The sequence below is a fragment of the Empidonax traillii genome, unplaced genomic scaffold (genome assembly GCF_003031625.1).
Source record: "Empidonax traillii isolate 1590-97213 ecotype Southwest subspecies unplaced genomic scaffold, ASM303162v1 scaffold15:size5535645, whole genome shotgun sequence".
Classification (NCBI taxonomy): domain Eukaryota; kingdom Metazoa; phylum Chordata; class Aves; order Passeriformes; family Tyrannidae; genus Empidonax; species Empidonax traillii.
In genome coordinates, this window is record NW_020955208.1 from 3849966 (window position 1) to 3864105 (window position 14140).

A 14140-nucleotide genomic window follows, 5' to 3' on the forward strand; every position below is an offset into this window, starting at 1 on the left:
CACTTGACAGGTTACCCAGCACTGAAGTTTACCGAAATCACTCAGTACCTTTGCTGCTTATTGCAGGTGAAAACATATCAGCAGCCCTGCAGTGAATCCAAAGGGGTTTTCTCTGGAATGGATTCCTGCTGCTCTGCTCCGGTGATTCACGGGAACTGATGTTCCACTTGTTTTCATGGAGATTGAAATTCAACACATCTTTCAAGGTGCTTATGAAACAAAATGTAAAAGGAAAATCTTGCCACTCTTCACTTGTGAGAGTGAGATCCACTGCTAAGTAAACAGCTCTATGAATTAGTAAGTAAATGAAATAGAGAGGTTATTCATCTAATAATAATAATTTAGGACAACTTCTTTCTCCTCCCATTCTTTTTTTTTTTTTTTTGCTTGATTTTTGCCACAATGCCATTATGAAATGAGACAGTTTACCATCCTGAGAGAACAGGGACATATACTTATTTTATTCTGTACCCTTAATATATACTTATCGTAAAATAGAACCAATCACAAAAACCCTTTACTATACACATATATACATCAAATTCAATGCCAAACATTTGCAGGAGGAGAGCCCTCTATTTAATACTAAAGTTCACATCCTGAATTTGAAAGCCTGTGACAAAATGAAATTGAAGTCATTATTACTATTATTTTGGTAGAGCAGTTTTCCAAACCATTTCAACATGCAAATAGTAAAATTACTTCAAAAAACACATGTAAAAATCCAAGGTTAACAAATACAGCACTTTTTAAGTCACAGCCTTGGCCTCTGTGGCAAAGTTAAGAAAATGAGTTGTGGGGACAGTGTCACAAGGAAGCTGGGATATGGGACACACTGATGTGTGCCCATAACCAACTCTCAATTAATTTTAAATTGGTTTACCACTCTTATAGATTAATTGCAGACACAGCTTGAGCCCAGAAGAACTTATTATCTCAGGTACAATGCAATCTAAACACGGCAATTCTGCATCCAGGCTCTGCATGCCAAGTACTTTGGGGGATTACTTGAGAAATCTAAGCTGGTTTCTGTAGAATCACATTGTTCTGGAAAAGGGCAGCACAATCAATCCTCCAGAAACAAGAGTGATGTAGCACCATGTGCACACACAGCTGGGTTTGCTGGAGCTGCTCTGCATCCAGCAGCGCCTCTGGGAGTAAAAGCAACATGGCTGGATCTGTGACATCAGTAAATATTTGTACCAAACTGCTCTCCACAGCCCCCAGCACCTTGTACAGCTGGGAGTTGCTGCTTTCTGTTACAAGGGTACCCTAGGTCTTTATTTAAAAAAAAAAAAAAAAAGGTAACAATGACTACAGTCATTTCCCTCTGTGACTTCTGACCCCAAACAGGTGCTGCTGGAGGAAAGAGGGACGGGAGGAAGGAAATTTTGCCAGTGTAAACAAGTTGTCCATTTGTTCTGTGGAAGCTGACAGCTACTTTTTGAGGTGTCCCACCTGAAAAGCAGGCTGGGGCTGCACGTCCAAGTGTCCCAGTCCCATTAGTGGCCCCATGTGGAGACCAAGCTGGTTCCATTGTAACATGGGAAGCTGACTTTAAAACCTATTTTACTGAGCATTAAATCTATAAAGCTCAAGTTCCAAACCCAAAAAAATGCTATATAGGCCATATAAATGCATTGTGAGGTTTATGTGGGTTTTTTGCATTAGACTTTTGCCTACTCAAAACAGTGACAGGCACACTAAAGAAACCTCCAGAAACTTGTTTTACAAATTTCAGTATAAAACCTATTAAAATTCTCAATATGTCTCACTTTACTTTTTACAAATTCAAAAACCTCCTCTCACAAGTGCTAATAATTAATAGGGTGCTTTGAACTTCACTGAAAGAAAAAATGTTGGGAGGCTTGAGGTAAGTAACTTTTCAAAGCTTTGATTATTCGTCAAAGAAAAAACTGTTTGAAATATGGCTGGGAAATGGTAAACCATTCAGAAATGGCAGCTGGAACACCCAACACATCCCTGTTTCTTTCTTTTTCAGAAATTATGTCTTCTGGCTGTATTAAGCCTTCATTAGTATTTCTCAGGTCTCCTTATATGGTAAATTATATAATAGAAATATGATCAAAGCTCTAAGTACCAAAAATATATTAGCAGCTCTTCTTCGACAGACTTTTCTAGTGGGGATTGTTTCTACCAGATAACTGAAAAAAAAGTTGGAAATTAGTTGAATATCAGCCTACTGGCAACAGAGTTTAATGATTATTATTTTTCTGCAGCAAAGAGAGGTAATTTCTATATAGATCTTGAACAAATATTTCAACTTAAGCACTAAAAACTGAAGCAGTTCATGGTCTTACAAACTGCCTCAAACTTACTAACAAACCTTTCTCTACTGTTCCCTGGACTTCCAACTGCTCAGGCTGAAATGTACTGATGCGATCAGTAAGTTCTGGCAAAAGTGTTTGTTGAGCAAAACACATTTTAGATTTGTTTACAAATCCATCCTGCAGTACTTTACAAACAACAGCAAACAGCTCTTTCTGCTGTATGAACACCTGCAAGGCTGGGCCCAGTCCCCACACAGTTTTCCACTGACGTTGAAAACCCCCTCATGTTGATAGGAGGAGACAGTGGGCAGATCCCTTTCAGCATGAGGACTGCAATGTCTTCTCCCAAACACTGGAATTCAATGAATAAGCTCTATTATATACACTTGAAAATGCAGAAATCAGGACAATTCAACTGAAGAAATTAGGTTGGTCTGGAGGATCAGAAGTAACACTGATCTACAGTGTTATTTTAAAGACCAAGATCAAATAATATTGTTCAAGTAATTAGCTGGTTTCTCCTGTTTTTAATTTCTTCATGATAAATCCAGTGAATCAGAAGTTCCAGTTATCAAAAAAGCCTATAGAGACAAATAAATGAGGTTCTTATTTAGTTCAGCTTTTTATTTAACAATTAAGGCCACCCTAAAAGAAAGCAGTATGTTCTTGATAGTAGAATGTTTTCATGCCATATATGACTAAATATTTTAAAAATAATAACAATTCTTTTTCAAAAGAATAATCAAAACTTTAAAATGGTCCAGGTCAGCACTATCATATTAAAATCCATCAGAAAACACTGCCGAACTTACACAGCTGTTCTATTGGCCTCTCCACTGTTGCAGATCTCTGAAATAATGACCTCAACACTAAGTGGATTAGATGCACTAATTACTACCCAAATTTGGAGTGAGGCTTCAGCATTCAACAGTAGTTTGCAGCTTTCCTCCCTTAGCCAGGTCACAGGCCAGCTGGGAACACTTTGAAAATTCTAACCATTCCTAATATAAAATGTGACTTGACATCACTCTGCAAGGTACCCATCATGACATGTAAATAAACATAAAAAACTACACATTCAGCTGGAAATCTGTTTATTCTGATAACAAGGATCTTTGGTCTAAAGACATATATTTATGTCCTGTCCAGTACCGTGAGTAAATGCCTTTTCTTGCTTTCACTATGATTTCAGTGATGATGACTCAATGAAATATCAGAAATACTAACATCCACAAAATGACTACCAACTGTGGAATAACACATATTAGAGCTGTCAATCCAGGCTAATGTGCAGTTGCCTGAGACATAAAACTATTACAGAACTTGGAGATAACCTGCACCTTTTGATCATTCAGGCCTCTAGAAGCAAGTCCTCTGAAGGTAATTCAGATGCCTAGAACAGAAACCTGGGGAGAATGAGATAATTAGTGAAATTCTAAATTTTAAAATACTTTCATCTGGTTCATGGGTCAAAAAATTTAGTAAATGCATGAATATTCTGTACTCACTTTGACCTAATCCTAAAGCTTCCTTAGGGAAGCCAATAATGTCCTGTTTGCTACAAAACTGGAAAAATAACACTGATCTGGTTTTGAAGAAACTTAACCAAACTTTCTTTCTTGCTGTGTCCTTGTCTCTTCCCAAAGTTTAAGACACCAAGGTCAGCAAAGCAGAATAACTGGAATTAAAACCAAGGAGCTCCTGAAAGTAACTAACTGGACTTAATGACTCTCACTCTCCTGCAGACTTTATTTGTGAAGATTTAAGCTGCTTTTAAGTTGGATTCCCAGCTCAAGACATGAAGAGTCTAGAAACCCAAACAGGAAAGCATACAAATTCAGGGTTTACTGCAAAAAGCTGATTTGAGCTGCTTCAAGAAAGCAGGTAGGACTACGGAGCCAACTGCAATGGGAAAATGATGGATTAACCCAGGGAAAAGTGAGCTGATTTGCAGCACTCTGACCAAACATCAGAACACAGAAACTATTTTAATGCATCAGACCAGATGTCTGCCTAGTCCAGCAAGGACAGCAGCAGATATGAACTCTGTAGTAGACAGGTGTGAGACAATCTACCTTCTCTTTTCAGTCCCAGTTTTAGTTGAAATACAGAGACTGACTTTAACCATGATACAGAAAATAATGCTGAGCCTGACAGCATTATAAAAGCTGATGGCTGAATTGATTTATTTATATGGTTTGAACAGTGTTCAGTCCTTCTGAAATGCATTCATTCTTCTTGCATTTGTGCAAAATGCCTTTTCCAGAGCTAGATTCCTGTATCTCCTAAAGACTGGTCTCGATCTGGCACATGATGAAGACACACTAAGCAGTCAGGAGGCACCAAGTACAAGAACGTTCCCCAATTTTGGTATGTGCTCAGCAACAGTGTCAGTGTCACCTGGCACTAAGGGGACAAAAAAGGTTCTTTGGGGGATTTCCCAAGGAAAGAATCTGCCTGTAACCTTAATGTCAGCTGACAGGCAGAAAAAAAAAAACAAAACAAAGCACCCCACCTTTTTTTTTCTTCACAGCCTACTTTCCACGTCCTTCCTTAAAAATGGGCCGAGATCACAAGCTTGCTTCCCCTTCTCTGTTTTGGGTCTTTTTCATGTCTTTGTGGTTCTTCACATTTTTAATTCCATGTCTAGTTTTCCCAAAACAGAAGGACCTTCAGATTAAACTGGCAAAATGGCCAGACAAACATTGCAAAACCTAAGCAGACCATGTATCAGGACATGCAACTCAACATGATTTCAGCACAAGCTAAAACACAACATTTATGAGAAAATCACTCATTAGTCAGCTGCAACAGTTAGAAGTAGAAAAAGTTCTGGGCAACGTTAAAAATAAAAATATTGTAAGGCTGCAGATTCAAATAATACATCAGAGAACACAATGTGAGAGTAAGTTAATCTGGAAACAGTATGAAAGTTACCCTACATGTTAAAGTTATGACAAGGGCACAGGCAACAGTAATAGGCAGCAAAGCTGACACAGTCAGATGGCCACTTGGAAATTTGTTCCCTGATTCACAGCTCAGGCAGAGCTGATCAGCTGTGTTTAGTAGTGTTGCACAACACAGAGGATGCAAATGATCACCTGCCTCATGGACAAGTTTAATGTGCAACAAACTTCACAGTGTTGTTTCATGGGTTCATAAACAGCATGGCTGAACACAGGGAGTTCAGGAACTGTATGGCCAAACTCTTTAGATGTAGACTCTGTAGTACTGTTCCCCAGGAACAGAAACAGCATTTCACACACTTATCACTTTTTTCACCTTAAGTGGCCCAAAAATCCAAATCAGTTCTATGGATGATGCATATTCATTTGGAGCCACTTCTGTGGCTGAAAAGCAGCAGCACAGCAGCTAGCACAGCAGGCTGGGAAAATGAACTTCTGGTCCAGGAACCCAGATAATTTATGTGTGGTGCTGTGGGATATTAAATATTCAGCAAAACTGTTATCTTTGTTTCACCCTCCAAATGTTAATACCTCTAATTTTCATAACATATTTTGGGGGCTTTTATTTTCACGTGGGTTGGAAAAGACCTTAACTGTGTTTTGTTACAACAGGAAAGACCCCCCCGTACCTAGAAGGTCCTTATCATTTATTAGGAAACACAAAGCTTCAGTTTCACAGACGAACTTATCTTCACATACACAGTTAAAGCCATTGTTAATACATCCCGAATAGGAAGAACAACGCTTGCCACTTTAAAGAAATCCTCAGTATTAAGAGTAAGGGATGGGAGCTGTCGGGGGTGCTGGTCGCTGCCCCTCTGCAGCCTCCGGGTACTTTACACCTCCCGGACAGGTCAAGCAGCATCTGGAGGTCAACCCCCAAGCTATCAGCCTTGTGCTGCAGTTTCAGTTCCGGACCCGTGTCTCGACGGATTTTTTTTTTCATCCTAATTAAAGCAGGCGGACGTTTCTTGTGTGAGGGGAGCTCCTCTGCACCACTGGTTTGCTCTGCTCTTCGCCACCGCCACCTTCGCCCCTGCGCGGGAGGATGGAGGACAGGGCGGGAGGATGGAGCAGGGTACAGGCTGCCCCACCGTCATTCTCCGCCCAGCCGGGGCTCGGCCCCGCAGCGCCGGCCAGGTGAGCCTGGCTCTGGCGGGGCTCCGGCCCTCGCACGTTCCAGCCCACAGCGGGTCAGTCCCCCTCAGGCAGGGCTGGAGCGCCGGGGGCTCTTCCCTCTCTCCCTGCTTGAGCGAGCTTTCCCAATGACGACCTTTTCCCCGGCAAGACCCTCCTCACCCCCCATGGGAAGGGGCCTTGCCCTTCGCCACAGCTCCCCGGGCAGAAGCCTCTGCGGCGGCCCCTTCGCCACCTCAGTGCCCTCGGCCAGAGGCTCTCCCCTCCCTCTCCCCTGAGAGAAGGGCTCCGTCTCCGCACTCCGTTGCGAGCCAGGCCCCCTCTACCGCCAGAAGCCCCTGGAGAGGGGGGGCTCCCCCTCTCCCCCCGCCCAGGCGACTGCGGCTGGCACTGACCCGTCTCTGCCGTCCTGCTCCTCTCCGCCATATTTGTTGTCATTCCGCCACCCCCCCCACGCCGCCCGGCCGTCGCCATGGCAACGCGCGTCACCGCCACCGGGGGAGCCCCACGGCCCCCCCCCCCCGCCATGGCGGCGCGGACTGACGGCCTCCCCCGGGGACAGAACCCGCCCGGGGAGAGCCGCCCCCGGGACAGACTTCCCCGGGACAGCCTTCCCGGGACAGCCTTCTCGGGGACAGTGTGCCAGGGCAGCAGTGTCCCCTCCCTCCCTCGCCCAGCTCTGCGGCCGCCGCGGTGCTGGCGGGCGGGGCGTGAGGGGAGCACCGCCGGCCCCCGCCCCTCACGCAGCGCCGGGTCCCCGCCCGCACGGCCGCGCCCGCCCCTCCCCGCCTGCCGCGGCCGCTGTTTACCGGCGCTGCTCGGGCATAGAGGAGAAGGTTCGTTATTCGCTCCCCGGGGGCTGCTGCCACCTCGGCAATTACCGTCACAGCGCCCCAGGGGACAAGGCAGTGCCGGGTACCGGAGCCCCCTCCGGGGTGGCCCCGCCTGCGGGGAGTCGGGGTGGCCCCGAGGTGCTCACAGGGCACCGAGGAGGAGAGAGAGGCTCGTTACCACAGAATCCCAGAATCACTTAAGTCCAGCCACCATGTCAATTAAACCATAGCACTCAGTGTCAGGTTCGGTCTTGCCTTAAACACCTCCTGGGATGTTCACTCTGCCACCTCTGTGAGCAGTCCATTCCATTGCCTAATCACCCTTTCTGTGAAGAAATCCTTCCTAGTGTCCAATGTCCTAATGTTACAGAAGAGCACATCCCCTTCCACATAGATCAGGGGCGCAGAGGGCAGAGAGGTCTCTGTTACCCCAGGGGTAGGGAGCACATCCTCCTGCTCTGATTCCAGCCTCATGTACTGAAGCGCAGCACAGGCAGAGATGGCAAATTCATGTGTGTGTGACTGCCCCACCCTGCCCCAAAACTCAGCAGGTGAGTCTGGTCATGTGGCAGTTATGTCAACTTCTATTTTTTTTTTTTTTTAATTTCTTAAGGCAGCCCAGTGGGGAGTTTCATTATGTGCGCGAGTGTTGCCCGTCTGTCTCCTTGCCCCAGACCCAGCAGGTGAGCCTGACCATATGGCAAATGCAGTGACGGGGACGGGAGGGCTTCTGTGTGCGCGTGTTCGGGGCCCGCTGGGTGACACTCACCATGTGGCAAACACGGCGATGAAGGCTTTGGTGCAGAGGGGCTAATTATGTGTGCGAGTCCCAAGGGACCCGGCAGGCTGGGTGTGCTCATGCGTGTCTCTCTAATGCACGGCTCAGGCGGAAGCTCCATTGTGCATCCCCAACGCTGACAACGCCGAGCTCTCAGAAGCGAGGCTGGCCGTGGGACAAGCACAGTGTTACAAGCACAAGCATCAGGCCTAGAACCATGTATGTTTGTGTGTGTATATACACGGGCAGACACGGGGGTGAATGCACACCAAACTGGGTGGCTGCTAGAACTGGGAACCAGGGGGTACACGTGCAGTGCTAAGCAATGGAAATGGGCAGGACTGTGTTCATGGTTATGTACACGGGTGTTTGCCTCCTTGGATCCAGTTAATTAATGTAACCACTTCCTAGTGACCAATGACTAGTCAGTCAAACACTCCAAACTTAAAAATCAAGGCAGGTAAAATTGTAACTTCCTCCATCTAAGTTCTGTTCTTTAACATCACTTTACCTTTTTTGTCTTCCCATCTAGAATGTGCCTTTTCTGCTCCAGTTCAACTCCTCTTAACAAGACTCACATGGATAATACCTGCAGGTTCTACATGCTTAGATTTTTCTGTAGGGTCAGTTGCTTCCTTTCTCCCTGGAAAAGAGAAAGCCTGCTCATTTTGCAGCCCTGTTCATTCTTCATTCAGTTCATAATTCTCTGGTTATTTTTGCAGCATCTATTTTTGTGGTTTCCCTTCCTTTACTCTTTCTTTTTCAGTGGCATTTAGGCCTCTTTCCTTTAACTACTGCTCTTCACTCTCAGTATCTTACTTTAGTATTATATAAGTTAATTTAATATTACTTTAGCCACATTCCCGTGCCATGATAAAAAACCTGTCTGAAGGGGTGTACCGAGGGGGCTTTGTGGTAGGGTTACAAGATGCACCCTTGCACAAAATATTGGAGTGTAGGTCTGTTCTTTGCTCAGCAAAGCCATCTAGATCCAAGCTCTGAAAGAAATATTTTCTAGACTTTTCCCTCTGCAGTCTTTATAAACTATAGGTGGTCACTCGCATACTAAAAAGGTTGATTTGTCTCGCTGCTGACAGTGAGTACACTAAGTGCACACACCCCCACAGAAACATTCTCTGCCATACACCAGGCCAGCAGATCACCCAGGCCCTGTGCTCTTCCTTGTTTGTTGCTGGGCAAATGATCCAGGAACATCCCTCTTCAGAACATGCCACATACACTCTAATCTTTCTCTGCTTTTCTTTTAGGTTCCCTGATAGCCATGTCCCATCCCAGCCCTCCTTCAAATAATTTCTCACATTACTTACCTCTTCATTCCTTTATCTGATCTTTCCTTTTTTTTTTTTGTTTCTTTTTTAGATCTTACAGAGTTCTGTCCAAGTTTGCAGCTCTAGTCTAGTTTCTTATCATGTCCCCATGTCCCCTTATTCCCTTTGTTCTACTTGCTATTCCAGCTTTAGTGTCCCCTCATCCATATTTCATTCCTATCTATTAATACTCATATAGCATTTTTCATCTGTAAATTTCTAAGAATTCAGTGCCTGTGGAGAGACCTTCCATATCAGTGCTTCAGAGGACCTCTTTATCCACATTTCTCTGAGACTCGCTTCTATGGTGACCACAAATACTAATCCAAAGACCTTCTGCATCTAATTGCCAGTCGATTAACTCAAATACCTGCAAGAAGGTCTACTGGAATCGAAGACATTTGGGGGAAAGAACTTTCTCCAGTCAAATTATCTCTTCTGAGTTAACACACTTGAAAAACCTAGAAATGCCACACTCATTTTTTTTAGTCTGAGTTTAATGCTATGTTATAGTCACCTCACCAAGCAGAAGTGCTGTTAAATATAGATGATATGCAGTCTTTCCAAAAACAGTAAGATAATTTGACAAGAGAGAACTGGAAAGTTCATATAGAAAGTTCTCTTGGAAATAGAAAGATAACCGAATGGTGTAACTTGAATCAGGGCTGAAGAAGGAAAGAAATGGTTTTTAGGAGCAGCAGTTGCTTATTTTTATTTGCGCATTTTTAGAGCACCTGAGAACACGTTGAGGTGCTCTTTAGTACAAAGACATCTTTGGCCCTTGCCCTTCCAAAGCGAACAATCTGCTTTTGGACATCACACACCAACAAAGGACAACAGAACACTGTTGCAAATCACTGCTGCCCTGGTTATCCTCACATTCGCTGTTTCAGCCCTATTCCTTGTTCCAGCGGGTCCCCCCCCGCCCCCCCCCCGCCTCCTTCCGCATCTTGGCAAGCAAAAACTGCTCCACTTCTGTGGCTCTTTGCAGCTTATTCCCACCCCATCATCTTTTAATAGCCTATGGAGAAACCAACGGCTTCCCCCCACACATTTCATTCAGTAATAACTCTCTACTTGTTACATTTTCAAACCGGCACCTTCATGCTTTCCCTCGCTGCTGCTTCTCACTCCCACTCACCTAATTTTCCTCCTTCAAATCCCTCCCTAAAAATCTCCTATGCTGTGCTGTCTACTGAAGGAATGATAATGAATCGTCAGCTGTGTGCCAAGATGACTGTCTGTCATGGAGACTGTTCTTGTCTTACTCTCACGTGTCGGGATCCACTGCCTGTGTGGGACTCACAGTGACTTGAGGCAGGGCCGTGTTAGTTATGAGTCCTGCAACGGACCCTTAAAACTCACTGTATAAACAAACAAAAATAAACTGAGGCAATGGAAATAAAAATGGAAATGCTGGCCAAACCCAGGAAGCTTAGACAATATTTCAGTTATGATTCATCAGCTTAGGTGAATTTACATAAAAATTAATATGACTGACAACTCCCTTCATTACAAATATAGAGAAAGAAATTATTTTTCTAAATACGGATTTGTGCCATTTTTTTTTTATAATCTCTAAGGACTTAAGGAGTATGTTTTACTTTTTTTATCTGTGCTTGCATTTGAAACATTAGATATTCCATTGTTTGTTTATCTTTCATTTGCAGCCTGCAAGACTGTGGTGATTAAAGGACGTAAGAAAGCATAACAGTGCAAGAGCAAGGACTTGAAAGGAAAAAAGATTTCTGATCGCTTTTGTTTTAACATGAGGATAATTCAAATATGTTGAAGATCCAATGATTCCTGTTACACATTCAATACTTCTGATTCACCTAGAGGTGGCTGCTGTCAATACATGTCTGTTGAAACTCCAAAGATCTTCCAAGAAAATCAATAAAAATCCAATTTTACAATCTTGGTATTTTCAGAGTGTTTAAAAAATTGGCAAAAAAACGCCCTTTTTTATACATCACCAAAAAAAGACAGTAAGGTACATTATTGATTTCTCACAAATCGTTTTTAAGTGACTGTTAAGGCTGGATGCCGAATGAGAAGATGCAGCATTAGCACACGTTTGTCACCACACCCACGGTGTATGGTGGGGGACTTCAAAGTGAGGATTTAAAAATGCAGGTGTAATTGTGCAGAAATCATATAATTAACTTTTTTTGGTATCACTTTCCCTCTGTAGAAAAAAGTCGTGCAAGCATTCAAGTGTATATTCTATTGGTGCTTCTACTGTGACTCCTGTCAGAGAAAAGACCATGACAATGGTTCTGCTACAGGCAGGCCATCGATGGTGGCTGTGCAAGCAGAGCAGGTACATTCCAAATTAAAAGTAAGAAAACTGAAAAGAAGAAGAAAAAAAAAAAAAAAAAACAGAGAGAGAAAATCAAAAGTCTGGTCAGAGTTTTTAGCCAGGATGTTATGGTCTGGTGGGCTCAGACAGACAATTAAATCTGATAAAGAAAAAAAAAAAGCTAAAATGAAAAACCAAAGCCGAGACTGAGGTAGCAAAATTGAAGTGAATTTTCAACCATGCAGACATGGTGGAGGAATGCTATAATCTTATTATTGTAACCTTGATCCACTCGTTCTCCCAGCATTTATTGCTCTCATTAGTTATGTAATATCTAAAAGCACACTGTAATTTTTTTGTTGCAGGACAGTATCTTTAATGTATTCTGAACATGCCTAGTATAACTACAGAGGTTTATACAAAAATAATATTACCTCTTGGGGTTTTTTCTGTGTTATTTCTAAGCATAGGAAAAATTAAAATGCAGCAAGTCTGAAAAGGTCAAACTGTATCTCCCCTCATTCTGTGCATGATTTCAGAAATAATCTAAAAGTTATGCTGAGATAACTGATATGGAACTAGAGACACCATCATCACAAAACTTGGATCAATTTGTGCCCACACAGCCGAAGCATCATCTCATTTCACACCTGAAAATATTTTTCTTAATTTTACATTTTATAGAGATTTTGAACTGTTTGTTCCTAACAGTTTGTCCTCACAGACGTGCATCAGTATTGTGTAATTACACAGAGAAACCGTCAGCCCAAAGGAACCCAGCCTGTAAATGACAACCGTACTGTACGGGAGGTGAACGATATGTGACTCCGGGGTTTGGAATGCTACTTTGCTTTTCCACTCTTCCACAAGCTCTTCTGGGCTTGTAAAAGCAGGGGACTGCCAGTGTGCAGGGCTTTCTCACACACACACTCCTGCTCTCCCACTGCTCCTCTAAGCCAGGCAGAGCTGAGGAGGGTTTGCTTGCCAGCGAGCACCCCTGCCCTGCCTCTGACTAGGAAAGGAAAGGAAGGTCAGTGGCAGCCACCTGGGGTCAGAATGGAAAGAGAATTGTTATCCAAGGGCACAGGTAAACCCTTGCTATTACAAACTAAGACATCTAAATTCTTTTCGGGAAAAAACCTTCATTTTTCAGTTCCCATCAGAAGGGTGTACACACGTGTGTGATACAAATGCACTTCACCTGGGAAAGGTGAAGGGCTAAGTCAGTTCTCCTGGGATTTGAGCATGTGGATCAAGACAGTTTAGAATTTCAAACGTGAAGTATAATGCTAAGCTAGAATTCTCTGCCGCTCAGAGGCAGGCAGAACGGGCCAAAAGAATTTCTCTACACCGGAACCCTGCAATTCCCTGGAATCCCTCAGTGGGGAAAGCACTTTCTAGTGGTTTCTAATTGTGTAGCTGCTAAACATGCTCTGTTACTTTGCAGGTGCTCCCAAGGGGTCTTCATGCTCCTGATCCACTCCTGGTGGCAGAGATTACTACACCTATACTTAGAAATTAAAATATATGTTGTGTGATGTTTTAATATCCTTATTGGGAAATATTTATTATCTAAGTATTAGTTTTTCATTAATATTTCCAATATTATTATAGACATTTTCTAGACTCAGTCCTGTGTTTATATATACACATTTTATGCATTGCATTTCAATTACTTATAAACTCTACAGTTCTCCGCTATTTTTTAATACTTTTCAGCATTCACTCTGATAAAATTCTTTTAAGACAGACAGTGAACATCTGGAAAGATGAGAGGCACAACCAGAACTCGATTTCAGATTACCTGAACAATTGTTTGCTGTCTTGAAGCTGATTATTTGGCCCTCAACTGAAATTTAATTCTTTAAAGGAAAGGATTCATAATTGATTTAGGAACCATGGTAAATTCCAAACTTTTAAAATAAATTTATGATTTGTTATTAGTTGCAATTTCTCAAGGTACCAGTGGCACAGAAAAAGGAGCAGCAAATCACTGAGGGACAATCAGTACATGTAGCAGCTGGGAGAGAGGAGGTAAACTGAAATGGCAGGAATTTACTTTAGACTGCAAAAAGCTTATGTTAGCTAACACATGGTAACTAATACACGATGAAATCCCAGTGCAGAAAGGCCATTTTTAGTTATCACATTTGTTAGCAGATCATGGTAAACAGTTGGCTCACCCTAATACGCACTTGTCTTCCCCAGCATTTTTTTCTCACACTAAGTGGCAAGGAACTCTCTTTTGCTCCTATTATATACAAGTCCTACAAGTGCTCAGATAGGAGTGGAGTAGATCTATGCCAATGCCAGCCACATGGATCAACAATGATGGGTTTATTCCTTTGAGGAATCCAAGGAATGAGCTCAGAGGCTGCAATCTTGCCTTGGGTAGTTTGTGTGAGGGTTGAGTTCAATGCTTAGGACTGTCAGTCCTTGAGGTTCTGGTTCACCTTTCGCCTTTCAGTTTTGCTCTGCACTTGTGCAGGAACACTCCTGACTTGC

The 14140-nt window shown here is 43.2% G+C and overlaps 2 protein-coding genes across 7 annotated transcripts in view; one reads left to right on the forward strand and one right to left on the reverse strand.

Annotated features, from left to right (window-relative positions):
* The window catches only part of LOC114062486 (BEN domain-containing protein 5-like), an 892614-nt gene extending 885784 nt beyond the window's left edge, over window positions 1–6830 (reverse strand). For all 4 annotated transcript variants that reach the window (XM_027893962.1, XM_027893954.1, XM_027893946.1 and 1 more), the window contains exon 1: window positions 6790–6830. In XM_027893962.1, the coding sequence (XP_027749763.1) occupies window positions 6790–6820 (31 nt within the window). In that variant the 5' untranslated portion in view covers window positions 6821–6830. The remainder of the gene's footprint in view (window positions 1–6789) is intronic.
* A 20-nt stretch (window positions 6831–6850) lies between these two features.
* LOC114062509 (translation initiation factor IF-2-like) lies at window positions 6851–11668 on the forward strand. 3 transcript variants are annotated; one of them, XM_027893995.1, is made up of 3 exons: window positions 6851–7365; window positions 7841–7910; window positions 11004–11668. In XM_027893995.1, the coding sequence occupies exons 1-3, from the start codon at window positions 6867–6869 to the stop codon at window positions 11023–11025; spliced, it is 591 nt and encodes a 196-aa protein (XP_027749796.1). In that variant the 5' UTR covers window positions 6851–6866; the 3' UTR covers window positions 11026–11668. The 3 variants fall into 3 exon arrangements, 2 of the variants coding, with proteins under 2 accessions (XP_027749796.1, XP_027749804.1); XM_027894003.1 differs by having other exon boundaries at window positions 6851–7309; XR_003572401.1 differs by lacking the exon at window positions 7841–7910 and having other exon boundaries at window positions 6940–7778.
* The last annotated feature ends 2472 nt before the right edge of the window (window positions 11669–14140 follow it).

Bases quoted from the DNA above. Each gene is read 5' to 3' on its own strand.
- LOC114062509 (XM_027893995.1), top strand. From the start codon at position 6,867: ATGGCAACGCGCGTCACCGCCACCGGGGGAGCCCCACGGCCCCCCCCC. The intron at 7,366-7,840 runs GTGCTCACAGGG...TAATTTCTTAAG, and splicing joins GGAGTCGGGGTGGCCCCGAG to GCAGCCCAGTGGGGAGTTTC. The intron at 7,911-11,003 runs GTGAGCCTGACC...TTTCATTTGCAG, and splicing joins CCTTGCCCCAGACCCAGCAG to CCTGCAAGACTGTGGTGATT.